The 25889-nt window shown below is 38.1% G+C and overlaps 3 protein-coding genes across 17 annotated transcripts in view; all 3 read left to right on the top strand.

Annotated features, from left to right (window-relative positions):
* Window positions 1-13986, top strand: part of ncor1 (nuclear receptor corepressor 1) — a 67836-nt gene extending 53850 nt beyond the window's left edge. For 8 of the 13 annotated variants that reach the window (XM_043240392.1, XM_043240399.1, XM_043240394.1 and 5 more), the window contains 18 exons: window positions 17-97; window positions 303-529; window positions 660-1005; window positions 1136-1366; window positions 2334-2513; window positions 3140-3289; window positions 6440-6595; window positions 6705-6846; window positions 7292-7761; window positions 8679-8792; window positions 8893-9035; window positions 9117-9358; window positions 9613-9753; window positions 10010-10128; window positions 10270-10323; window positions 10449-10658; window positions 11521-11694; window positions 11789-13986. In XM_043240392.1, the coding sequence (XP_043096327.1) occupies window positions 17-97; window positions 303-529; window positions 660-1005; window positions 1136-1366; window positions 2334-2513; window positions 3140-3289; window positions 6440-6595; window positions 6705-6846; window positions 7292-7761; window positions 8679-8792; window positions 8893-9035; window positions 9117-9358; window positions 9613-9753; window positions 10010-10128; window positions 10270-10323; window positions 10449-10658; window positions 11521-11694; window positions 11789-11994 (3386 nt within the window). In that variant the 3' untranslated portion in view covers window positions 11995-13986. The remainder of the gene's footprint in view (window positions 1-16; window positions 98-302; window positions 530-659; window positions 1006-1135; window positions 1367-2333; window positions 2514-3139; window positions 3290-6439; window positions 6596-6704; window positions 6847-7291; window positions 7762-8678; window positions 8793-8892; window positions 9036-9116; window positions 9359-9612; window positions 9754-10009; window positions 10129-10269; window positions 10324-10448; window positions 10659-11520; window positions 11695-11788) is intronic. The other 5 variants (XM_043240405.1, XM_043240400.1, XM_043240397.1 and 2 more) reach the window with 2 other exon arrangements.
* Window positions 13987-14124: 138 nt separating this feature from the next.
* On the top strand, window positions 14125-16120 carry LOC122345891. 2 transcript variants are annotated; one of them, XM_043240407.1, is made up of 4 exons: window positions 14125-14946; window positions 15036-15401; window positions 15488-15634; window positions 15868-16120. In XM_043240407.1, the coding sequence occupies exons 1-4, from the start codon at window positions 14880-14882 to the stop codon at window positions 15909-15911; spliced, it is 624 nt and encodes a 207-aa protein (XP_043096342.1). In that variant the 5' UTR covers window positions 14125-14879; the 3' UTR covers window positions 15912-16120. The 2 variants fall into 2 exon arrangements, with proteins under 2 accessions (XP_043096342.1, XP_043096341.1); XM_043240406.1 differs by having other exon boundaries at window positions 15488-16120.
* A 3372-nt stretch (window positions 16121-19492) lies between these two features.
* Window positions 19493-25150, top strand: LOC122345011. 2 transcript variants are annotated; one of them, XM_043238710.1, is made up of 8 exons: window positions 19493-19609; window positions 19730-20095; window positions 20182-20298; window positions 21212-21268; window positions 21407-21475; window positions 21646-21714; window positions 21868-21936; window positions 22069-25150. In XM_043238710.1, exons 1-8 carry the CDS (start codon window positions 19546-19548, stop codon window positions 22125-22127), a joined length of 870 nt encoding a protein of 289 aa, XP_043094645.1. In that variant the 5' UTR covers window positions 19493-19545; the 3' UTR covers window positions 22128-25150. The 2 variants fall into 2 exon arrangements, with proteins under 2 accessions (XP_043094645.1, XP_043094646.1); XM_043238711.1 differs by lacking the exon at window positions 21646-21714.
* Window positions 25151-25889: the final 739 nt, after the last annotated feature.

The raw sequence follows: 25889 nt of genomic DNA, 5'->3' as shown, positions 1-25889 counted from the left end.
CCTGTTTTTCTGTCAGGTTTGATCAGCAGAGCATTGCCAAGAGAAAATCCTCACGAGTCTAAGGATCGAGCCATACTCGCAGGATCTATCATGCAAGGTAATGCTTCCAATACATTGTCTTTACTTCCATTTTTTAAAAATATATAGCTACGGACTAGTTATTTTCAACCCTAGTTAATTAATACATCTGAAAGAGCCGCATACAGGAGAACACTATAAATACTACAAATTTTAATAATTGCACATTTTTTCAGAAAATGGAAATTTCTGCATCATGCTTAATGTTCTCTGCCACGTTTTAGGAACACCAAGAGCCTCTGCTGAAGTGTATGATGAGGCCTCCAAGTACATTAAACAGATAAAGAGGGAAAGTCCACCCATACGCTCTTTTGAGGGAGGCATCACAAAGGGTAAACCGTATGAGGGAGTTAACACCATAAAGGAGATGGGCCGCTCAATTCATGAGATTCCTCGTAAGGAGACTCAAGATAGTCGTAAAACTCCTGTTCTGGAAGGATCCATTAATCAGGTACTTAATTTGAAGTTGTTAGTGTTTCCCACACCGAAATGTTGAAAAATGAAAAACATTTACAAATCACATTCAGATCAGCCAAAATTAAAGATCAAAGAACAGTTTATCATTTTCCTAATTTTCACAGTGTGCATCTCTGCAGGGTATTCCTCTGAAGTACGAGAGCAGTACTGTGAACCCGTCAGCTATCAAGCACAATGTTAAATCTCTGATCACAAGCCCAGTGAAGATCTCCCACTCTGCCATTGAAGCAGCTGAGCGCGAGAGGGCCGAGTACGAGGATGCGAAGGCATCCGAACGTGTCCGGCACACCTCTGTAGTGAACTCCACATCTGTCCTGCGCTCCACACACACAGAAGCGGGAAAATCTCAGCTGAGTCCAGGCATGTATGAGGACAGCAATGCACGCAGAACCCCAACATACACCAGCACCTCCATATCTAGAGGATCACCTCTTCTGCGAGGGCAAGATGGTATGAATGTGGCATCCCTCGTTTAGTCTTTTAATTGTCCCCAGACAATAGTTGTTATAGCAATTAAACAGTAATCCTTAGCTTACGCTATCAGACAATTGTACAGGTCATTGATTTCTTTCTTAAATAGGAAGTATAACAACAGGTAAACCAGCTTCTCATGAGAGGAAGAGCACACTGACTCCAACCCAGAGGGACAGTGTTCCAGCCAAGTCACCTGTGTCTGGGGGTGAACCTCTTGCTTCGCACAGCCCGTTTGACCCCCACCATAGACCTGTGGTTCCTGGAGAGGTGTACCGGACTCATCTACCACCACACCTGGACCCCAGCCTGGCTTTTCACCACAGGGTCCTCGACCCAGGTAATTTAAGGCATTATAGAATCTTTCCAGTAGCCAAATTCATGAAAATCTTAAAAACAAATAAAGGATTTTACAATTTTGTAAAAACTTTGGTAGTAATATATATTGTAATGCTTAATATTGAAATAACCCAAATATCGTTAAGCATCCTACCTTTTGGGATCTATGACAAATGTGTCACTATTGTCAAAGATTTTTTAGAACTTTTTTTCTTTCTTGTGTCTGTAAGCAGCATTAAAAAAAAGAAAATTAAACTTTTATTTGCAATGTAACATTATTACTTTTGTATTTTGACATTCTACAAAAATAATGTAGAATGGAGCTTGGTTCTATCCAATATGCAGTCAGTTATAAAAAGAGGCAGAATTTATGACTGAAGAACAGTTTCACTGTAAGAGCTAGTTAAGATATTTTAATAAAAAAAAATGAAAGTTTTTTTTTTTTTTTTTTTTTTTTTTTACTAAATCATTAAAGAATTATTCTTTAAAAAATTAATCTAAAAATGAATCATTAAAAAAAGTCTCTTGTAGAACAGTACATTTTATATTAGAAAAGAATAATTAAAAACGGTAGTTGTTTTATAAATCTGACCTGTGATGCATTACTTAATTGTGCTCAGAGCACATGGGTAGTGGGTTCGCTTTGCCTAGTAATGGAAAATTAGTGAATTATGAATTAGTTCTGTTCTGAAACCATGCTTCCTATAAACAGGCATGCAGGGAAAAACAGTTCATGCGTCACACACAAAATTGATTGATGTTCTGAGTAATGGTTCTCTCTTAAAAGCACTATTCCTATCTCATTGGTAAACATCATGTTTTGGTTTTTCAACCTGCTCTCATGCATTAGATAAGAGCATTTCCTGCTCAACTCTCCACTACTGTGACAAAACCACATCATTGACGTCAAGACAAGAACAGCTGTCTTTTCACCTCTCGTCCTTTTTGTCCTCTGTACATCTCAACAGCGTACATGTTCCCACGGCAACCGTCACCAACCGGTTATCCCAACACATACCAGCTGTACACCATGGAAAACACTCGGCAGACCATTCTGAACGATTACATCACCTCGCAGCACATGCATGGCACGAGGGGGCTGTCACCACGGGAACCGTCCATTGCCATCCCATACCCACCAGCTAGAGGTAAGGGGCATGATTGAGTATGCGTGTGTGTGTTTGTGAAAGTGAGTGAAGTATCGAAGGAAGAATGTAGTCTGTAAATGTTGTGTTTGTGTGATCTAGTGGCAACCTTTTCCAGACCATCAGAAGCAAATGACCCTTGCTCAAATTCTAATTACACATGAAATTTTTTGAGTTCAAAACATTGTTAAATCCAGGGCTGGTGCTGTTACCTAGACATCCAATAGACCCTTTGTTTTTTATTTCATTTGATTATTTTTCTACAGGAAAAGGGTGACCTGTTAAATATTGACCTGTTTAAAAAAAAAAAAAATCCTAGTAATACTGAAGTTTCGATCCGAAACATTTTGAGCTCAGACCTGTAGCAGGTCCTGCTGCCAATCCACATTGCACCCTTTTTCCTTTTCTGATTGTGCTTAGTGGAAACCAGCTTTCAGCCCTGGTATCTTGTTATTTTTAGTAATTGAGCTCTTGATAAGTTGATGTTAATGAGCTACTTCAAATTTTCCAATTCTTCCTCTAGTCATTAGATGTTTTTAGGAGATCAGTAGAGGGTGTTGGCTCTTTAAACTTGAAGCTGATTGGTTGTGGATGCTCACCCTCTGGCCCTTTGCTTCTGTCTGTAAAAGGAATAATTGATCTAGCCCAGATGCCACCTACCATCCTGTTACCTCACCCTGGGGGGACAGGTTCCCCCTCCCTGGACCGCATCACCTACATCCCTGGACCTCAGACCCCTTTCCCTCCTAGGGCATTCAACCCTGCCTCCATATCTCCAGGTGAGGATCCCACCCCTCCTCTCCTATCCAACACCTGAACTTCCCCTTCCAGTCCTGGTGGTGGTGGTGCTTTAGAAACTCGTCCTTCGCTGCTGCTCTGAGATCAGTTTTGCTGTTTTAATCGAGGCTCTTTCTTCCACTTAAAACTAACTACAGCTGTTTTCTACACGCTATGGTGGCAATGCATTGCTACTAAATCTACAGCATCGTGGCAATAGGAAGTATATTTCACCTGATTCTTGAACTAGTCTGAATTGATTCCGCCAATTTATTATGTAATAATGCAAAAACCAAAAAATATTTTGGTACTAAAACCTGTACCAGACCCAAATTGCATCCTACCTGAACCAGATGTGCATCATTTATTATTTTAAAAAGAAAACACAACTTGACATAGACTAAAGAGTGACTGACCTAGGAGACATTTTTGGAGCCAAATGCAAAAAGCATCAATGTCCCCAATACCAAAATCATAAATGACAAATTAAAAACCCCACAGCTTGTGTCGGTTTAAAAGTAGGCCCATCATCTTACTTAACTTGTAGATGAAATTCTTTCACCAGTTCTTCTTTTCAAAGTTCAGATTTGCTTAGAAGATTTGAATCCATGTTGCCAATAATGTAGTCTTTGTAATACTTTAAGATAAAACACAGAAATGTACAGTTATTTTACAGAAGGCAGAAGTGTTTTTTTTCTACACGTATATATATTTTTTATTAACCAGTCTTAACTTTTATCAATCACACATCAAATGACAAGGAAATTTAAGTTAATAATAATCTTCCAGCCATTCATTTAAAATTCCCTTGAACCCAAGGCTACTAATATCACACATGACCCATGCACTGAACACCGTAGTTAGATTCAAAAACCGTTAATTCTTTTAATCTATCAAGAAGATGTGCAGTCTGTTGAGATCAGTTCATGGACTTTTTAGGCTTCCTGCTGAATTCTGTATGTATTGACAGATATAAGGGTTTAGTTTTGAGGAATTTGATTGAGCATCTTAGCAGTTAAAAAGAATGAAAAGAACTGCTGGTACAAATCTCCGTCTGCAGGAGATTGTAGCTTAAGTTTATATATACATGTAGGATATTAGTCAGAATTTAAAAAACAGCTGAAGTGCCAAAACTGTGCCCCATTTTCTGCAAGCACTTTCCTAACCCTTTCTGTTGCCCTCCCCCGAGAACCAGCCTTTACTGCCTGCTTATGTGTGCATTTCAAACATCATATTGGGATGAAGGCAAACATTGGCCTTGGCTTTTAAAGTTTGTCTTGGGAGTACAGGTGGTCTGAAGGTGAGTAGACTGTCTGAACATCTATTGAAACCTAAAGGGGAATTATGACATCAAGTAAATTGCCCATAAATAGTGCTATTTCTAGATATATTTGCTCTCTGTGTGAATATGCTTTTAGAACGGTTTCATGGCTCTTGTGTCTGTGTTTTACTGCGACACTAGTTCTGTGCTGATTTTTTTGCATCATAGCATGTACTGTTTTTACATACGGTTTGGATTGTATACAGGAGTGCATATGATATTGTTGTCTTTATGAATAATTGAAGTTTAGTTTGTATGTTAGATTTGTTTTTAACCTTAAGGCACTTCCAGAAAAAAAAGCAGCTTTCTTGCTGATCTTAAACAAGCAAGCTTAATGTCAGATTAAGGTTTAAGATTTAAAGACAGTCCTGTTAAAGACAGGTATTTTCACCTTGTATGTTCGGTACTGATTTTTTACACTCATTTTTTGTCATTCTTGTTGGCTTTAGAGCTTTTCTTCTTATTTGGCTCTACATCTATTGATTTTTCGATTTTGTCTGCTGGTAAAGTATAGTAATACACTTCTACTCTACATAGACCATTGTTTATTTTTGCTTTTTACCTCAGAAAAAAAATTCATTCAAAGGGTTTCTGTAGAGGAAGCTGCCAATAAGCATTAGGATTATTTTAATATTCAGTGAAACATATTTTAACATGGTAAAATGCAGTGGTGCAACCTTTTCTTTTTTTTTTTTACATGTAATTATCATAGTGATTTATTATGAGTAGTCCTAGTCTCTTCTGAGTGTTCACCATTCAGATGACTCTTCACAAAAACAATGTATTTCATAATGTTTAAAGATTTTTAAAGGGGCACCAAACTTCTGAATAGAACTGCACTTTAGTTTTTCAGTTGTTTTCAGTTTCTCCATCTGACACAGTTGGCATGCTACGAAAATGGATGGCTTGATTGTAATCGTTAAAATGCCTGATGCAGAGATGCACATTATATGTTGTTACATGTAATGCATTGATTTTATTTACAGATATTGCATGTTCATTGATTGGTTTGAATTTTATTTGTTGTAACCTCTGGCTGACAAAAACAGATTGTGATTGTAAAAAATACTGAAAATAACATGTGAATACACTGATTGTAATACTTGCAAACAAAGCCAGCAGCCATATCACCCTGAAGCCCAGGACTGGTTGCCACTGTCATGCCCACTGAAGCTAAGCAGGGCAGAGACCTAGGAAACTAGGTTGCTGCTGGAAGAGGTGTTAAAGATCCAACAGGAGGTGCTCACCCTGAGGGCTATGTGGGTCCTAATGCCCCAGCATAGTGACACTATACTGTTAAAGAGCATCGTCTTTAAGATGAGACGTTAAACCAAGGTACTGACTCTCTGTGGTCATTAAAAATCCCAGGATGTCTTTCGAAAAGAGTAGAGGTGTGACCTCGGCATCCTATCCAAATTTGCCCATTGACCTCTGAACATCATGGCCTCCTAACAATCCCTATATCTATTATTTGGCTCCATCTCTCTCTTCTGGTGAAATATGGCTTTCAAGTGGCTGCTGTACACTGGTGGTGGTTGAGGAGTTCCCCCCCACAATGTCTAAAAAGCGCTATAAAAATGTAAATTATATGAATATCATTAAAAAGGTAAGGCATTTTTGTTTGAGGGCAGCATCTGTGCTTATATAGTTATTTATGTTATTGTTTGTCTTGGAGAGCTTTGAAATTCCCTCCACCCACAGGAACCAGCAAAATCTTTTTGCCATTCCTAACAGCAACACAGCTGGCCCTGTCAACGTGCAGCAAATCTAAAGGGCCCTTTTGGTTGTAACCCCACTTTTTTGTGTTTTTCCTGTTCTTCACTCTATACAGGACATCCTGCCCATCACAGTGCCACTGCAGCTATTGTGGAAAGGGAGAGAGAGAGTCAGAGAGAAAAGGATCGCGAGAGAGAGAGGGAAAGGGAGCGGGAGCGTGAAAGAGATCAGAGAGAACGGGAACGCGCCGCAGTAGAATATATGCGTGGAGGTAAGACTACACAGAAGGAAATTATGTCACCAATAATGGTCCTTTCTTATCAGTCCATAACAAACTGATGTATTCTGCCAATATTCTCAATATTCTCGTTGTTTCGCAGGTTCTGAGCAACCAGGCCGACCAGGCAGCCGTAGTTTTCTGCGTTCCACTTCACCCTCTATGAGATCACAGGAGGGTGTCCTCCAACAACGTCCGAGCATCTTCCAGGGCACCAACTCCAAGAGCGTCATTACACCACTCATGTGGGCAATGCAGTATTTATGATAGCAGTATAATAATATATTTGTTTTTTTGCTTAAACATAATACCTTGCTGGTTTTCAAACATGAAGCAAGTACTTTTGTTTGCCATGTTTGTTGATCAATGTTTGACTATGTTTGCATGTTAACATAAGCTTAAAGTTCATTCAGTTTATTTGGAATGAACTTACAATCAGCTTATGCATATTTTATATGTGAAGAGTTTTTTTTTTTAAAATCATGTTTTTTATTATGTTTTATTATAGTGATGTTTTTATTGTTTTGTATTAGGTAGCAGTTTTTTCTAACATGTTTAATTTCATTGAGATTAATTGGAATGCGCAATGGAAAAACATTTTTATCATGAGTTTTGCAAATGAACGCTTCTTACACACGCACACACACACACACGTGCTGTATTAAAGTTCTGACTGTTTCGGTTGTACAGGCAAATGCCCTCACAAGCAGCTGCAGCTCAAGCCAGCCGATACAACAATGCAGCTGACGCCCTCGCTGCTCTGGTAGATGCTGCTGTCTCTGCCCCGCAGATGGATGTTGGGAAAGTCAAGGAGGGCAAGCATAATAACAGTAGCTCCCGGGATGATGACATGATGACATCACGACGGGCAGCGCAGGAGGCACAAGAGATGGAGCGCCGTTCCATGCAGTCACCATATGGGGACGTGTCACTTCCTAGTGGGAAACCTTCCCATCCTGTGTATGCAGAGGGTGGAGGAGCTGCGGGGAGCAAAGAGAAAGCCAGTCAAGCCAAGTCACGCATGGAGGAGGAGCTACGTACACATGGGAAGACCACCATAACGGCTGCAAACTTTATTGATGTCATCATCACGCGCCAGATTGCCCCAGATAAGGACTCCCGTGAGAGAGGCTCACAGAGCTCAGACTCCTCCAGCAGCAGTGAGTGTCAGAGAGACCTTCTTTATTTTTATATTTTTATTGACGTTGAGTAGTAATATAATAATCAGTTTACTAATAACAGAAATTGTGTAGCGCTCTATAGCTCATGACTTGTCCGTATGTTTAGTACCATTCAAAAGTTTAAAAAACGTACAAATTTATGTATGTTCACCAAGACTAAATTTATTTGATTTGTAATACGTATATATGCAGCATATATACTATAGGATATTTTAAGACTTTGGGCTAATTTAAGCATCTTCATATCCCGCTCGGAGGCAAAAAGATTCAAGACTCAAGAAATTAAACAATGTAAAAGACAAAGTCACTGATCTTACTTGGGGATTTACTAACAGAGGGCATTAACAGGACACCTAATAGGATGGCTAGTGCCATTGAGGCCATGAGGCCTAATAGTCTTAGGAAACCTCGATAGCACAACCTGTGACCCAACTGGAACAAAGACTGTCAACAGTCACAAACCTCTGACCTCAGATTTGACGGGGTAATTCCATTAAAGGGAGTGTAGCTCTTGCCACAGGAATGAAATTCACTATCTTTCCTAAGTGACTTAGTGTAAAGGCTGCTAGAAGTTTGTTTTGTTGCCAACTTTTGGGTAATCTACTAATTTTTTTTTAAATGCACATTATGTGATGATGCCATTATATGCACTTAAGGTTTCAGTATTCACATCGATATTAACAGACTGATTTAATTGTAACACTGGCGTTTTGTGTTAAATATGAACAGAAAAGCATCAAAAGCCACATTAGTTTTTTTGTCTCTTGAGCACTATGAAGTGTTTCTTTAGAAACAGGTTAAAGATAGTGTTCTAAAGGGGTAGATGGCACACCCTGTCTTACTAACCAAATATCTTTATTTAAAAGGCTGTAACATCATGTCTACATGTTTTTCAGTGTCATCCAGTCGTTATGATGCTCAGGGTGGAATTGAGGTGATCAGCCCAGCTAACTCTCCAGCCCTAAGAGAAGAGAAGAACGAAGGATCTTTCCCATCAGAAAAGAGCTCAGGTGAGAGTACAGTGCCACATTATGAAAATTGACCGGAAATGACAGGAAAATCCTTGACCCCCTCTGCTTTTTTTTGGGCATGTGATCTTATGTTGTGTAGGATTAAGGTTTGACATTAACCGGTTAAGACAGTCAGGAGATTCAGGACCTTCTGCACCTCAACAGCCCCCCTCCTCACAAGCAGACAGTTATGGGCCCGTCCCGAAAACTCACCGCATCATGACCCTCGCTGACCATATTTCGGTAAGTCACACACATGCTCTTGAAGCTTTGTCATGTAACTCCTATGTCATTGCCTTGACTTTTCCTCTCTCTGTATTGCAGCATATCATTACACAAGACTTTGCCAAGAGCCAAGATCCTTCTTCATCATCCAGCTCACTGCCTTCCTCTTCATCTTCCTCCTCGCTCTCCTCCGCTTTCCAAAGCTCTGGTGTGGGAAGTGTTGTAGGTCGAGTTAAACCCCCTAACCGCTATAGCCCAGAAAACCCAGCTCCTACTGCACATCACCAGAGACCACCAAGCAGAGTATCTCCTGAGAACCCCTCAGATAAATCAAGATCCAGGTACATTGAAACACAAACACACAGTCTACAATACAACAGTGTCTTTACAGGCAGGTTTTGAAAAAATAAAAGAGCTGATTGGCTGCATCTGGCTGAAGTTCTAGAAAGACTAACATTGTTCACAGTCTCTTCAAGTAATATCTGAAACCTGATCTGAGAACTTTTGGTCCCATACGCAAAACCATGAGATGCTTTTTACACACTAAAAAGTGTGTCCCAGCAGCATGTCCCCCTTATCCATCTGTCTCTTGTAGGCCAGGTAGATCTCCTGATCGAGGACGAGGACCAGAGAACTATGAGCCCATCTCTCCTCCTCAGGGTTATTCTGGGCTGGATAAACAGGAAGCCACTGTAGTGCAGAGTCAGAGACGAGAGCAGGATCTCCCTGAACAGAGGTAGAAATTCATTGTACTTTCAAAGTATGACTTTTTATTTATTTATGCTTTTTAAAAAAAAAAAAAACATTCAATTTTTCAAGGTATTGTTGAAATGGTGAAGAAAAAAACGTTGTAATAAAGTTGTTTAAATGCAACATGGAGCGCCTGTGCTCCTAAATCCTTTATCTATTGTCTGTTTATTGTCTTTGTTATTTTGGGCTACCCTAGTAGCCTGTGCCATATGCTTTGTGTTACCTTGTACCTTTTTTGTCAGGACTGACTCACGATCACCAGGCAGCAGCAGTTACCTCCCCTCATTCTTCACCAAACTGGAAAGCACATCTCCTATGGTTATGTCCAAAAAGCAGGAGATCTTCCGGAAGGCAGATGTCGGTGAGTGACAAAAGCAAAACTGTTTTCTCAGAAGCTGAAGTTCAAGCTTAGGATATTTACTTCACTTCACTGATACACTGGTGTCTTTTATTTAGACAGTTGCCACCTGATTACCACCTAATTATAACTTTATTTCAACAGGTAATGCTCAGCCAGGCACAGAGATCTTCAATCTCCCAGCAGTAACAACGTCGAGTAAGTCTCACGCCATCAGTAAGACTAATTTCACCATTAAAAAAATTCATGTGTTTGTTATAGTTTAAGTATTTCATAAATTGTCTTTTACATGTGCATGTATGTTTGTGTTTTATTGTTTACAGGCAGTGTAAACCCTAGAAACCACTCGTTTAGTGATCCAGCCAGTAATCTGGGTCTGGAGGACATCATCAGGAAGGCTCTGATGGGAAACATGGAGGAGAAGCAAGACGAGCCTCAGCAGCAGCAAGCACAGCTGGGAACAGGAAACAGCTCAGGAAGCATGAGCAGTATTTCAGACGGCCGACAGGAAGCCAGCCCATCTCCTAACACAGGTTCGTATTGTAAATTCACATCAGTCACCATGCATTTTCTCTAAAACAAATACAAACATGCTGAGCTTTCTACAGATTGCTTTATGGTTTGGCTAATTGCCACATAGAAATGTATTGGTCACTTTAATCTGTGTGTGTGATAAATACACTGGTCTGCTGTGGGTAATTACTCTGGTCTAGGGCAGTCACAATATCAGATTTTATTAGTTATCATACCCAAAAAGAAAAAAATAGGAAAAAAAGATCCTATCCATCTGTCAAATGTATCTTTTTGGGCTTTTTTTTCTTGGCAAATGAATCATACTCTAGATAGTAGGGAGTGTAGGGACCTGGAGAGAGCATTTGAAACGAACTTGCTGTTGATTGGCACTTCCTACAGACTATCTGAACTTTAGTCTTGCGTTGGCAAGCTAATTTTTTTTTTTCCGGCGGCGGCGGCAATAAGATCTACAAACTGTGTCATTGTCTTCTTATTGCCGGTCCCCACCAGCTAAAAACTGAAAGATGCAAAACCAGTTGCAGTATTATGATTGTTATCACATCTTTAGTTCACCTGAAAATAAAAATTGCCATAAATTATGAAACCCATACTTTCCTTCATCTTCGGAACACAAATTGACATTTTTGATGAAATCCCAGAGCTTTTTGACAACTCATACACAGCAATAAAACTGACTCATTCAAGGCCTTAGACACACAGTAAGAACATAAAAAAAATCCATGTGACATAATTGATTCAACCAGTCAGATTTTTATTTTTTGTTAACGGTTATTATAAATACCAGAAATAATGTAAAACCTCTTTCATTCAAGGCCTGACCAAAACTTGCTGACAAGCATCTCGATCTGTTTGCCTCTGTAGCAGGAAAGCAGAAGCTTCAGAGCAAAGCTAGCAGCAGGAAGTCGAAGTCTCCTAACCCAGGCCAAGCGTACTCTGTCGTAGAGCGGCCCTCTTCTGTGTCCTCCGTTCATTCGGAGGGCGATTACCACAGACAGGCTCCCACCTGGGCTTGGGAGGACCGGCCATCGTCCACAGGTGAGCGGCTTGATTGTGTGTTGTTAGATGAAATAGTTTTATTGGTGACATTAGTTGAAAATAATAATTTTTTCTCATTTTTATCCTGCCTCAGGTTCCATGCAGTTCCCCTATAACCCCTTGACGATGCGCATGCTCAGTAGTACTCCTCCCACCTCCATGGCCTGCCCATCTCCCTCCATGCAGTCCCAGCAGCAGCAGGGTGGCACCACGGGCCCCGTGGCCTCAACACGTGCATGGGAGAGAGAGCCACCGCTGCTGTCAGAGCAGTACGAGACCCTCTCGGACAGTGACGACTGAGGCAGGTGATCACCTCCCTCTTCTACGCAAGCATCCACGCCCCTCTCCTGTTCACCATCGCCCTTCTTTCGCTGTCTTTTATGAATCCCGCTCACTGCCATTTGAGAGTGAGATTCTGCCGGGAAGGAGGATGTACGTTTGGTGCTACTTTGGTGCCCATTGGTGGTCAGAGAGAGCATTGCAGAGAGCCACTGATTTTCAGGATTAAATCCAATGCTTTTTGTTTTTGTTTTTTTATTCTCTCTTTTTTTTTTGGCCCATTTGGGGACGAGAACTAGACAAATCCCAAGTGAATAGAGACGCGAACATCAAAAGGATGAAGAACTTGTAAAGAGACTTGTTTGCTGAAAATTTGTTTCTGTAAAGATTTTTTGTCTTTAAAAAAAGAAAAATCAATGTCTGTAAATAGAGTAACCTTTTGCAGTGTTTTTCCTTTAACTCGTTTTTCGTTTTTTGTTTTTCTGCATTTTAACATTGCTTTTTAAATCTATCCCAGTTGGATGGATCGGTGGGTGCAGATTTTTGTGGTCAGTCGGGTGAAGAGCATCGAGCTTCCAGCATCTGAAAGTAATGGTCTGAACGAAACTACTCCAAATGAAACGCAAAAAGGACTTCATTAGCTTTTTCCCTCCAGATGCGGACCCTGCCTGTGCAGCACTGTTGAGATGTTCTGTGCCCTGATACTTCAGGGAGGAAGTCACGATCTTTACAGGAGGACGAGACATCAGCCTTTTCTGGTGTAGCTTATCTGATTCACTTCAGACAAGAGATGTATGTTTCTTCTGTTTTTCTCTCTTTTTCTTTTCAGATCGGTTCTAGTCTTCAGTAGTGGCCTGCTGCAGATCTGTTCAGAGCGTTTATCCCTGCGGTTGAATGTCTGACAGTTTGACATGTTGCCATTTTTATTTTGTGGTTGTTAACTTTTCTTCTTCTTCTTCTTCTTCTTTTTTTTTTTTTTTTTAATATAGAGGTTGTACATGGTCCGCCACCCCTCCCCAGAAACCTTTTTGCTTTTAGAAGATGAATTTGTTTCTGGAGGAACATACTTGTAAATCCTCTTTTACTAATCCTAATGGAGCACGTATAACGTGTATATTCTGTCAACGTGTGATTTTCTTAGACCACAAAACAAAAATACAAAGATAAAAAGAGGAAGTACCAAACTTGATACATCTCTGCACCATTGTTGCACTTTTATTCTTTAGTCGTTTTGAGAAGCTTCAAATCATACTACCTGTAATCTAAGTTATTCAGTGTCGTGCAGATGTCTGAAACACTTTCAGAGTTTATTCATGTTTCAGTCTATTACCCCATCTGCATTTGCAATTCTTGGAAATTTGACATTTCGTTTTAACTTGGATTAAGCGTATAAAATCGGTACCATTTATCTTAGCTGCTGCCGAGTAGCAGCACTCGATCAGAGATCTGAATGTCTCTGAAAGTGAATAAGCTCAGTTTTAGTTACTTGCAGAAATAGTTCAATGTGATGAAAGCTAATGGAGGCATCTCTTGAATCCTGCTTTTTTTCCCCCACTTCATGTGCTTCTGCTTTGTTCGAATAACACCACCTTTAATATGACGCGTTTGTTTTCTTCAGAAGTCGAAAAAATGTTGAGCTTATGTTTGGAATTTTTTTTCCACATTCTTTTTATTTTATGATATTTTTCAGCATCAATGTTATATTCATCCTGTTTTAACGGGATGTCAAGTGTTTACAATGGCATTGACATAAAATGGTGAAACTTGAATCTTAAAATTAAAATTGCTCATCACGTCAGTCTATTTTACAGTCCAGCTTTGCAAGGGTGACTTTGTTTTTTTGTTTTTTTCTTTTCTGGTCTGTTCTGAATCAAGACTTGAAAAAAGTAACTTGTCCCCTGATTTTAAAATCCAGTGTTTGTATCACTGTCTCCTCGGTAGTGGATGAGAAATGTGCAGACCAATCAATAAAGTAGAACAGAGCTCCACCTCTCTGAAACAAACAGCGCTGTATTTCCTGTCTCCACTGTGTTTCTTTCCAATCAACTACACAAAATCCAGCTTACTATAGAAAAGAAGATTCCTGAATCCTTTGAAGGTAAATAAATGGAGGAATTTTCAGTTTTCAATTTTCAGAACTATTACATCATCAGGTCATCTACTTAACACTTCTAAAAAATGTTTGTAAGAATCTTTAGTCTGCCTCAACCCAGATTAAGATATTAATTGACGCACAAACAAAAGCTGTTACAAACGGATCAACTTCATTTACATGAAGGGTCATAAACTAACTGAATAAAAGATTTCATTTTAGGATGTTTGGGGTTCTTTCTAAATCTTACATGTACTTTGTAATAAACATCTTCATCCAGATCCTCAAAACCTTCATCACTTTTTCTTGCCTTTTTGGCCGCTAAATTCTGTTTGACACAGAAGAGTAGTGGTTTTCTATTCTATTGTCTTCCCTATAGGAATAGTTCACCTTCAATTCTACCAACTTGCATAGTTTTATTTTTTTCAGTACAATACAAGTCAATGGGGACCAACAACTGAAGGTGAACTATCCCTTTATTTGTGTAAATGCAGGCTATTTAGAAATTAGCTGATGGGCTGTTTAGTGACCAGATTTTTTTATTTAATTTTTTTTGCTGTTTTATTCTGCTGTTTATAGCGTTACATGCTTATTAGAATCCCACTGATGAAACAAAAACTGTCAGAAGCATAATTTTCACATTCACCAAAAAAAACTCCCCGAAGATGTTCAGTGTTCATCTCCCTTTATTCAAGAAATTACAATGTTTTGGTCAAAGACCTTCATCAGGCAAACACACTGATGAATTTGTGTTCAGTTTGTAAGGAATTCTTTTGACTTTTAACTTCTGCAGCTTCAGTGATCAGATCAGACCATGAAGCTGTTTGAACTGTGTTTCCCTGCTGTCTGGATATTGTCCTGCTGTGTATTCTCTGGCAGAGGTCAGTGCATTTTCTGAATTGTCTAACCCTATTGGACCCTTGCATGTGCAAAGTATCAAAGTCCTGTCCTGTTTTAATCTTTCTCACAGGTCATGGTGTGTGTACTGTAGGGAATCTCATTAAAAGAATCAATTTAACCACAGAACTGAGTTCTGAAATCCTGCTGCCGTGTCTTTATGAACCAGCTCTCAAAGGATCACACCTGACCGAGGAATCATTTGCTGACTGGATTCAGATTAAAACCAACACTGACTACATTGTAGAGATCAGTGTAAATGGTCAAGAAAGCTTCTGGAATAACAGACAGCATAGAATTAAGGTATTCAGAGAAGTCGCTGGCTCTGGAAACTTCTCTCTCCTGATTAGAGATGTGCAGCTGTCTGATCTGGGTCTCTACCGCTGTGAGATCTTCAGAGGCATCAACTGTTCTCTGGGCTATGTAGAGATAGAAATCAGTGAGTATTTGAAACATAACTATCAGCATGTAAGTGGATGAATTTCTGATGGTTTATATCTCAATCGTCTTTATGATCTTGATCAGGTCTGGCCACTGTTGAGATTTCACTGCTCAGTAACTGGCGTCTCATAGCTGCAGGTGGAGGAGGATTTCTGCTTCTCTGTCTGATCACTGTGTGCTTTTACTGTATGCTGGCAAAACGTGAGTCTGGTAAACCTGCTATGAGACCTGGTAAGTTAATTGCACAATTATTATATAATAATGTAACAGAATTTATACAACACGCATACTACCACAGTATGATTTTGAATTTGATAAGGCTGATTTAATTCGTAAGTCTCTTAATTCGCTCTGTAATAGTTTTCAATGCAAAACCGCTCTCAAATGCAGATGTGTTTAAATCTGAAGAACATATTGTACAAAGCTTCATATCATTAACACTTTCTTTTAACATCATCTTTCAGGTCCCGCCTTTGATGCTTTGACCTACACAACAGTGGTCTATTAGGGATTGCCTAGAAATGCGTGCATTTACATCATAATTAAAATACATTATTACAGTAGTCTGTTATTTATATACTGCGTGTAAAATCTGTTGATTGTATAACATATAAACTTTGAGATGTATCTTTGTAACATGGCTGTGTTGGCAGACAGGCTACGTTTCACGACACGCTTTTAATTCACACCCCTATTTACCTGAATAACTGAAATAAAACCAGGCTATATCAATATCAGCAGTGTTTGTGTCATATTTTAAGTGTAAAATATAGAAACCTCTCGCTCTCTCTCTTTAAATGATTATAAATGTTTTCAATGTTTCTAGTTTTCTTGAAGCAGACATTGCTATAGTTCTGTATTTCTGTCTCTGTGTTGTTCCAGACAGACTGGATGATGATGAGATGGGATCTCTGTGGAGTACAGACTCCTAGCGCAAAGGGATTATTACAAATGATGTAATTTGGAAATGTTAACACACATTTCCTACTGACACACTACAGAAAAAGAAATAACTTATTTAAAACCATTTTAAGCTAATGAACATACTAGAGTTCTGATCATTTTGACCACCACTGCTAACATTGATAAACACTGCATCAAATGTATGTTTTAAAGTCATCTGTTTTAAAGAGCTTGAGTTCAGATTAGAATAGCGGGGTCTCTTCCAATGGCGTCTAACCTCAGTGAGACAATGCTATTTGTATTAGCCAGTCTGCATTATCTCCAGAAGACAGACTTAAAACTCACGGACGCTTTAATGCTTACCATAAATTAATGCAAACCATAAAAGCTGTAATAGGCCCGCTGAGGTGATGCTACCCTCCACAGCATGCAGTCCCACTCATCTGACAGTAACAATTCTGGAATAACAAGTAGTATCTAGATCAATTGAAGTCAGTATTGCTGTTTTTGGGGGGTTTTGTACCTTGTTCTGTGATGTTCATCATGATGCACTGTAAAATACTGTAACAAAGACAGCTTCTCAGCACTTCATCTGTTTCCAGTGTCTAGCATTGCTGGTTGTCAGTAAGTTGGTTTTATGGCAGAGGAGTCAGACAGAAGGGTGTTTGAGGTCGTATCAGATCACAGCTGAAGTGTCAGGTGATTGTGTAATGTGCTCAGTTTCACAAGCTATTTAAATGCAAAATTGCAGAAGAGAATGTATAAAATCAATTACACCCTTTTTTCTGCTTTGTTACATGCATGTAGTCATCATTTTGTGTTTATAAAGCTAAAAAACTAAACCTAAAACTTTAGTTCAGGTTTACTTTAAAGAACATTTTTAATGGTTTTGGTTTTGTCCCCAGACTGATTTTTCTGTTCTTTTATTTCCCAAACAAAAAAGACAAAAATGTGAGTTTATCTTTTGGGTATTCTCTTGGAGTTAATGCACTCATATGAAGAAGTTATCACGCCTTAGTTGTTTTAAATCTAAATACATTTTGCTTCATAAGAAAGAAAAGGTCAAATTAAAAACTAAAAAGAACTGTAGGCTATTTGATGAAAAAGGCATTTAGACAAGAAAGAAAGATATAAAAATAAATGAAAAACTAAAACGAAACAAAATCAGCAGCAATTAAATAAAATATTAAAAGCAATTGAAAGCAATAGGTCTATTGCTTTCTTAAGTACACCTTACTAGTACTGGGTTGAACTTCAGAACTACCTTAATCCTTCGTGGCATAGGTTCAGCAAGGTACTGGAAACATTCCTCAGAGATTTTGGTCCATATTGACATGATAGCATCACACAGTTGCTGCAGATTTGTCGGTGCACATGCATGATGCGACTCTCCACCACATCCCAAAGGTGCTCTATTGGATTGAGATCTGGTGACTGTGGAGGCCATTTGAGTACAGTGAACTCACTGTCATGTTCAAGAAACCAGTCTGAGATGATTCACGCTTTATGACATGGCGCGTTATCCTGCTGGGAGTAGCCATCAGAAGATGGGTACACTGTCATAAAGAGATGGACATGGTCAGCAACAATACTCAGGTAGGTTGTGGGGTTGACACAATGCTCAATTAGTACTATTGGACCCAATGTGTGCCAAGAAAATATCTCCCACACCATTACACCACCACCACCACCAGCCTGAAGCTTTGATACGAGACAGGATGGATCCATGCATTCATGTTGTTGACGCCAAATACTGACCCTACCATCCGAATGTCGCAGCAGAAATCGACTCATCAGACCAGGCAACGTTTTTCCAATCTTCTGTTGTCTAATTTTAGTGAGCCTGTGCAAATTGTGTGAGTGTTTGTTACCAAAAAGCACACAATCCCAGTTGAAGTCCCAGTACCCAGTACAGACGTTTACGTTTGTGTTAGTGAGAAAAGGCCTGTTCCTTGCACGCCTCCAAAACTGGCATGTAGAGAGCGTCTGATGGTTGTTATGGAGACTTGTGACCCCAAGATGCCACTCTTTCATGCAATTCTGTGACAGTAAGCTTAGGAATTGTTTTACTTGTCTTACCATCCTCCTCACTGTGTATTGTGGCAAGATAAACTTGGGACCTCTTCCAGCCTTTTTTGTCACTGTTCCAGCTGTTTTAAACTTCTTAATGATTCCTCTGACTCTAGATATGGGCAAGTTAGGGCGAATGGCTGTTTTCTTGTAGCCATTGTCTGACTTATGAAGGTAACATCTGCCTTAATTGAATGGTGTGTTCTCTTGTCTTTGCCATGTTGACAAGTGGGTAGTTAGGCCTCTGTGTCACGTCATATTTATACCTCAGAAAAACAAGAAGTCATGAATTACTAATTAAAGAGAAATTGTTAGGAGTGCAAATAATTGTGGGACACATGATTTCAAGTCCATGACCACATCTTAAACAGGGGTGCCAATAATTGTGGAGGGCACTCTATATATATATATATATATATATATATATATATATATATATATATATATATATATGTGTGTGTGTGTGTGTGTGTGTGTGTATATCCCTTTTATTGGAGGAAGGGAATCTGTCAAATTAGACGATCAAAATTCTGGGTTTGTTTTCCACTGTTCTCTGGGAATTATCACAAATCTTCCCATTAACACTTCAGACTTGTACACTTTATTTGCATTTTCAGCTGTACTAGTGGTTATTTATTTATTTTTTATTTATTGTCCTGACATGCATCTTAAAAATGGTATTTAATTGTGAGAGAGAAGTGAGGGTGGAACAGCGCCCTGCATAAAACACATATGAAAAAATACAATTGGAATGCATCGTTGATGTATTTCTGTAAAAGCCAGTTCTCCGGTGTGTTTGCTTCCTTTAGATTACTCAGGAACTGGTTACAACAAAATTAGCAACAATAACTGCAAACATTTCCTGTGGTTATTTATACATTTAACTTTGCTGTGTCTCACTCTAACTCAGTGCACATGTACGTTTTTGAGAATTAAGTGCTTCAGTGTTTTGAGTTTAATTGTGGTTTCCAAAACAGAACCCTGAGACTATAGAAACAAAAAAAAAGTTTTTTCGCAAACCTTTTGTTTGAGAATTATCATTGTCATTTTACCAAACAGCCTGTTTTTCAGCGTGTTCAGGAAGTGATATACTCAACAAGTTCTCACCTCGCTGCACCTAAACGCAGTGTTGTTCATTTCTGTTGCAGTTTCAGTGATCAGATGAGACCATGAGGCAGTTTGTTTTTTCTCCTTTGTGGATATTGTGCTGCTGCTGTCTTGTATATGTCAGAGGTCAGTAAACTGTTTTGTTTATTATCTGTACCATAACCTATAATTCTTTAATTCTACTTGTTATTAGATTTTTTTCGCTCCACTTTATCAAGCTCTTGTCTGTTTTAATCTTTCTCACAGGTCATGGTGTGTGTACTGTAGGGAATCTCATTAAAAGAATCAATTTAACCACAGAACTGAGTTCTGAAATCCTGCTGCCGTGTCTTTATGAACCAGCTCTCAAAGAATCACACCTGAACAAGGAATCATCTGCTGTCTGGATTCAGATTAAAACCAACACTGACCACATTGTAGAGATCAGTGTAAATGGTCAAGAAAGCTTCTGGAATAACAGACAGCATAGAATTAAGGTATTCAGAGAAGTCGCTGGCTCTGGAAACTTCTCTCTCCTGATTAGAGATGTGCAGCTGTCTGATCTGGGTCTCTACCGCTGTGAGATCTTCAGAGGCATCAACTGTTCTCTGGGCTATGTAGAGATAGAAATCAGTGAGTATTTGAAACATAACTATCAGCATGTAAGTGGATGAATTTCTGATGGTTTGTATCTCAATCGTCTTTATGATCTTGATCAGGTCTGGCCACTGTTGAGTTTTCACTGCTCAGTAACTGGCGTCTCATAGCTGCAGGTGGAGGAGGATTTCTGCTTCTCTGTCTGATCACTGTGTGCTTTTACTGTATGCTGGCAAAACGTGAGTCTGGTAAATCTGCTATGATTCAAAGCAGTATAAATGTAAATAAATATGCTGAGCTAGTTATAATATGTTGGTGAAAGTAATTATAAGTAGGCTATGATCAACACGTGATCAAGTCTCTCTGGAATTTTTACTTGAGAAGCCTGTTAAAACAAGTGCCATTTTATAAGGTAGCATATTAGGAAAGGAACGACTGTAAATTAATTCTTTGAGCTGCTCTTTTAGAAACATTTTATTTATTTATTTCATTGTTCAACCGCACACATATCAAATGTAACCTTTGGAAAAACACCAGAACCACCATCAAGTATCTTCAGCATCTATGTGAAAATGAGGAGGACCTTCAGTCCTTACCTAAAAATTAAAAGTGCTGTCATTAATTGGTGAATACTCACCTTCATGTTGTTCTAAACCTGTAAGAACTTTTTTCATCTTCTGCAAAGAAAAATCTGAGAGCTTAGAGAAAGGTAATAAGGACATTGTCAAAATAGTCCATGTAACATCACTGTTTCAACCTTCATTTTATGAAGATCAAGTATTCACTTTTTGTGAACAAACAAAACAAAAATAAACAATTAAACAATACACGGTGCGATTCTGAAGATCTGAACGGTTGAGTTTTTTTTTAAATCATACGACCACGCGAACCAAATTTAAACCGTCAACATCTGTTTTTTTTGGACATGTTTGAGCATCTCCCAGCTCGTACGACAGCAAAAATCACACTATTCGCCCACCTTTGGAATCATTTTTATATCGCTAATATATTGATTTGTGTTCTGAACGTGAACAAACATCTTGTGGGTTTGTAACAACATGAGGGTGTGTAATAATGAATTAAGTCTCCATATGGTTTTGGTGGTTACTGTATTTTACTTCATAAACAAATAATAATCTTCTCTATTCTAAGGACAAACAGTCAATACATCCATCAACCAAACATCAGACAATTGCCATGATGTGGATGGTAAATCTTATTTCTCACTATACACTTAATATTATTATATGAACTAATGCCTGCGGTGCCTCCTGATATTTTGTGATGGAGTGAACTTGAGATAAGCATCAATTGTAACTTGTGCTATTGTTTTCTTTGTTCTTTCAGGACAAAAAAAAGATGAAATAACCTATGCATCAGTTGTCCTTAAATCACGCACTTGCCATGACAGTGAAGGTCAATCTTAAGTACTGTATTTTGTTATAGAGACTAATGCCTGCTCTGGTCTACTTGAGAATGAGTCTGGATATTTTGTGATGGAGTAATCTTCATAAATGCTTTAATTACATTAATATAATATATACGTATAATAGTAAAGTCTGTTATTGCTTTCTTTTTGCTTTTAGGACAAAACAAAGATGAAATAAGCAATGCATCAGTTGTTCCTACGTCACACAACTGCCATGACAGTGAAGGTCAATCTTATTTCTTACTATATAGTATACTGTACATTGTTAAAAAAAACTAATGCCTGCTATGGTCAAGAATGTTTTGTAAAATAGAAATGCTTTAATTACTACATCAATTCCAAAAAATAACAGTTTTTATTGTTATCTTTCTTTCTTTAGGACAAAAAAATAATGAAATAACCTATGCATCAGTTGTTATTAAATCACACAACTGCCACGACAGTGAAGGTAACTTTGTCAGTTATGTTGTATTACAAAAGTTAAAACTGTTTTGCGAACACAGTACATAACAGCTGTGGATTTAAACAGTCTCTCTCTTTTGTGAGTTGTTTTTCTCACAGTATTTTTTAATTGCATCAGGACTTATCAGCCCAGAGACGGACCTTTATGCTGCTGTCAAGCAAAGAGAGAGAAGATGAACAAGTGAGCGGCGAAACATTCAAATTAAAACACTCAAGAAAAAAAAACAATTTTATTGATATCCATCCAAATATCCATCTTGTACTGTTTGATTTGAAGTATGAAGAATGATATATGATGTTTAATATTGTTACAGGGTATAAAAAAGGGTATAATTAATCGTATAAGGTCTCATGTTTGTCCATTGTGTATATCGTTTTTATCTCATGTATATTTTTGAAAGGCGCACTCTTTGCTCAGCTGTACGAGTGTGTTGTAACTACTGTGGGTGGAGGGTGTGAAACTGAACTCTAGCTACTTTATCACTCAAACCACTGACATCTTTGCAGACAATGTGACAGAGCCACAGATGCAGCGGTAAGGCAGGATAAATGGTCTATCTGCTGGTCTATCACGTTGCAGATTTGAGAGTAGTATAAAGACAGTCCAGGCCAAGATGCTTAGAGAAAACCAGAGTGGAAATTCCCATGCCCGTGAGCTTCTTCACAAAAAAAGCTACAGCTTCTGTTTTGTCAGAGAGAGTGAAAATGTTTTGCGTGAAAATAATGTCTCACCTCTGGTTGTTTTTTTGTGCAATTCCTGCCAAGACAAAAAGTTAATTAGATTAAGACAGGAAAACATGACTTTTAAAATGAAAAACAATGGCCTATAAAGTGTCACTCTTTTTTCAAATACATTCTTCTGTATGTTTTGTTGTAAGGCTGAAATTAAGCTCAGTGGCGTGTTACAATTATGTAAGTTGTCAAAGTACATTAGCTTTGACTTGTATCTCCAGTTTAATCACTACAGAGACGTCAGAACAAATGTTGGAAGGACTACATTTTAAGGCAACAGTAAAAGTAATAATTTGAAAATAAGAGGGGTTTTTCAGTAATGATGTTTCACAAGTCCACAAGAATACATACTGAGAAACAATATTCTCTGTGCAAAAATACAAAATTGTAAAATTTATATATAACACTGTTATATTGTTTATAAGAGTAAAGGGGATCCCGTTGTATTATGCAAAAGTGACAATTCTAGTCAACCAATCAAGATTCTGTAGGGAGGTTAGTGCCACCCTATTGGTACCCTTTGCTGTGCTAGGAACCCTTATGGAAGGGTACCAAAAAAGTGGTATGGTGTGTTTCACTATTTTGGTACCATTCACAACTTCTGACTATGGAAACGGACATAATTGAGTACCGTAGTGCTCAGTGGAAACAAGCCAATAGATGAACAAACATGATCTATAAAAGGTACAAAATGCTTTTGCTTAGCTACACTTTTCAGAATCTAGATATTTGCCCGCAAAAAAAAAAAAGGATGCTATTCAACTTGTGGCCGTTCGTTTTATTCAGAACACATCATCCTAGGACTTTGCTCAGAATTGTGGTGTTTTTCATCTCTGGTCGCTATCATGAAAAATTCTAAACATTGTGTAAGACTGAATTCATTTTAGTGGATGTTACAACACTTTAAGCATCTTTAAATGAGAAAAATCTATTAATAATTTTAGAGAATAAACTGTTCTGCATGTAAAATTATAAACCAAATTTTGTCAAGACTCAAGTCTAGTGCAACAACACTGGACTGTGGGAATCAAGCATCCTCTGTCTGAGGTTGTGTGGTGATGTGGTTATGCAGGTGTGTTGTGATGGTTCACACTTTACAAATCTTTCAGACGTGAAAAGAGACTTAAGATGTAGCATCGCCTGCTTTGCTCAAAACATCCTGTTCCAAAAGTTGCCCCAAGAAAAAAATTAAATCAGCCGGCAGCATGTATTTTGTAAAACATTCTCACATGAATTTTATTTTAATATATTATACACTATTCTGAAAGTAATGTGTTGTTATGGCAAAACCCACACTCAGCATTTAAATTACACTTACATAGGGCCTATATAACATGAGTCTAGATACATTACATTGTACAGTGCATTCCACTACAATGTATCCCCTTGACTTTTACCTTCCCCCTAGAGGGCACCAATGTCTTTCTGATTTTTCTACAGACCAGACACCTTGGTTTAATCACACACAGTCGTGACTAGCCATAAAATGTCAATAACTTCTTAATCTTTCCAAGTTAGAGAATGATTCTGCACTACAGCTGCTTGACTAACCAGATAGAACTAACCAAAACTAAGTGCTCTAGAATACAATTTTTCTCAGCTGCTGTTTTCTTCTTGTTTTTGTAACAATATGAATGTCTTGTATTCCCCTCACACCCCTCCCCAAAATACTTCTTAAGAATGTTCTTTAAATCTCATAAGTTCCCATGACTTATTTTAAATCCCAGAAGGTAAGATGTTTTATAATTTAAGAATTACAACATCATAATATTTAGCATTACTAAGGATTGCACAAGTCCGATGTGACACCTACGATACTGTATGATAACTGCTTTCAATGTAAAGTGTAGGAGAGATAGTGTTGTAGCACCACCAGTTTAAACAATTAGAAATGAGCTACTGTGGGACTTACTTTTTTTTTTACTTGTTTTGTCCTATAGCATTTTTTTGTTTTGTTAATGGGTGTTAAATAATGTTACAGAACTGAATCATCAGATTCTCTTGATCGATTTTATCTTTATATAAATACTTTCATGTCTGATATCTTATGTGTTTCTACTGGGCTTTCACAGTACACAACATTTGCCCGCAGAATGACTTAAAAACAAAATGTCTTGTTAGTCTGTTTTATTTCTAGTCCGTAAGTTTTTTTTCTTATTTTATTTAGTAAATAAAATTTAAGCTGCATATATATGTGCCTGTTTTAAGTAAAATGGCATTGCTAATGAATAAGTAGTATATTGGTAAATTCCATGCAGAAAAGTTTTGGGTTTACACTGCATTATTTTGTAAAAACATTGACAAATCATTTAGGGGTGTATGTTGACATTGACTTAAATCATTTCAGGGTGTGCAGTATTCTAATAAACTAGTAAAGAAGTATTTTCACACATATGTGGAATTAATGTCATAATGTTTAGAGACACAAAACCACAGCCCTTAAAACATTCCTTGTTGTACATTTTGACTTGTTTTTGCTGTCTTTAGAATTACTGTTCGGCTGGAAGACAGAGACGCAGCTTTTTGATGCTGTCCTCCAAAATGTCTTTGTACCCTTTTGATGTCATCACACTATAAAACTGATTTAAAGCACTCTGTTCTTTCTATCATAAGTTGATTTCCATCACAAATTACTAAATTGTTTGGCCCAGACCTAAATAAGTGTTCAACCGAATATCTTGTGATATTAATCTTCAAGTAACAGGTGGCATGAACTCATTAACTATTCCAGAGGTTTGGGTTGGAATTAGATTAAGGAAACAACAGAAGAGTTCTGAGAAATCTAATCTCTTCAAGTGGAGGATTAAATAGTTTCAAACTGGAAAAAGTCAACCGACACTATCTCTGCAAACATGTCAGGCAAATAAAATAATTAAAACACATCAGTTTCTGTTTGTACTGTCACATTGCTCATACAATCAATTTCAACAGGAAAGTTGTGCAAACATCTTTTCCTCTAAGTCATTTGCCTTGTTTCTGTGTGAACAATGTGTCATAGCACACATGGCCGCTGACAAAGATTGTAGAAATTAAATGCTAAACTCACATTGCACATCATATGCATATGCGCGATTAAATATGAAATGCATTTACAGCATAATCACCCAAACTGATTGATTAATGTAAACACTAAGTCAAGCATAGGACTGACTGGAAATGTTTGGCTGAAACCACCACTATATGACTGATCCAGTGTCCCTGTGACTG

The sequence above is a fragment of the Puntigrus tetrazona genome, chromosome 5 (genome assembly GCF_018831695.1).
Source record: "Puntigrus tetrazona isolate hp1 chromosome 5, ASM1883169v1, whole genome shotgun sequence".
NCBI classification, from domain to species: domain Eukaryota; kingdom Metazoa; phylum Chordata; class Actinopteri; order Cypriniformes; family Cyprinidae; genus Puntigrus; species Puntigrus tetrazona.
Note: the sequence above shows the minus strand (reverse complement) of the source record. Positions and strands in the feature narration are given on the sequence as shown.

What these genes read in the sequence shown, in the direction of transcription:
- LOC122345891 (XM_043240406.1), top strand. Translation starts at nt 14,880, where the DNA reads ATGAAGCTGTTTGAACTGTGTTTCCCTGCTGTCTGGATATTGTCCTGC. An exon ending in CTGTGTATTCTCTGGCAGAG is followed by an intron (nt 14,947 to 15,035) that starts GTCAGTGCATTT and finishes TCTTTCTCACAG; the next exon opens with GTCATGGTGTGTGTACTGTA. An exon ending in CTATGTAGAGATAGAAATCA is followed by an intron (nt 15,402 to 15,487) that starts GTGAGTATTTGA and finishes GATCTTGATCAG; the next exon opens with GTCTGGCCACTGTTGAGATT.
- LOC122345011 (XM_043238710.1), top strand. Translation starts at nt 19,546, where the DNA reads ATGAGGCAGTTTGTTTTTTCTCCTTTGTGGATATTGTGCTGCTGCTGT. An exon ending in CTATGTAGAGATAGAAATCA is followed by an intron (nt 20,096 to 20,181) that starts GTGAGTATTTGA and finishes GATCTTGATCAG; the next exon opens with GTCTGGCCACTGTTGAGTTT. An exon ending in TTACTGTATGCTGGCAAAAC is followed by an intron (nt 20,299 to 21,211) that starts GTGAGTCTGGTA and finishes CTCTATTCTAAG; the next exon opens with GACAAACAGTCAATACATCC.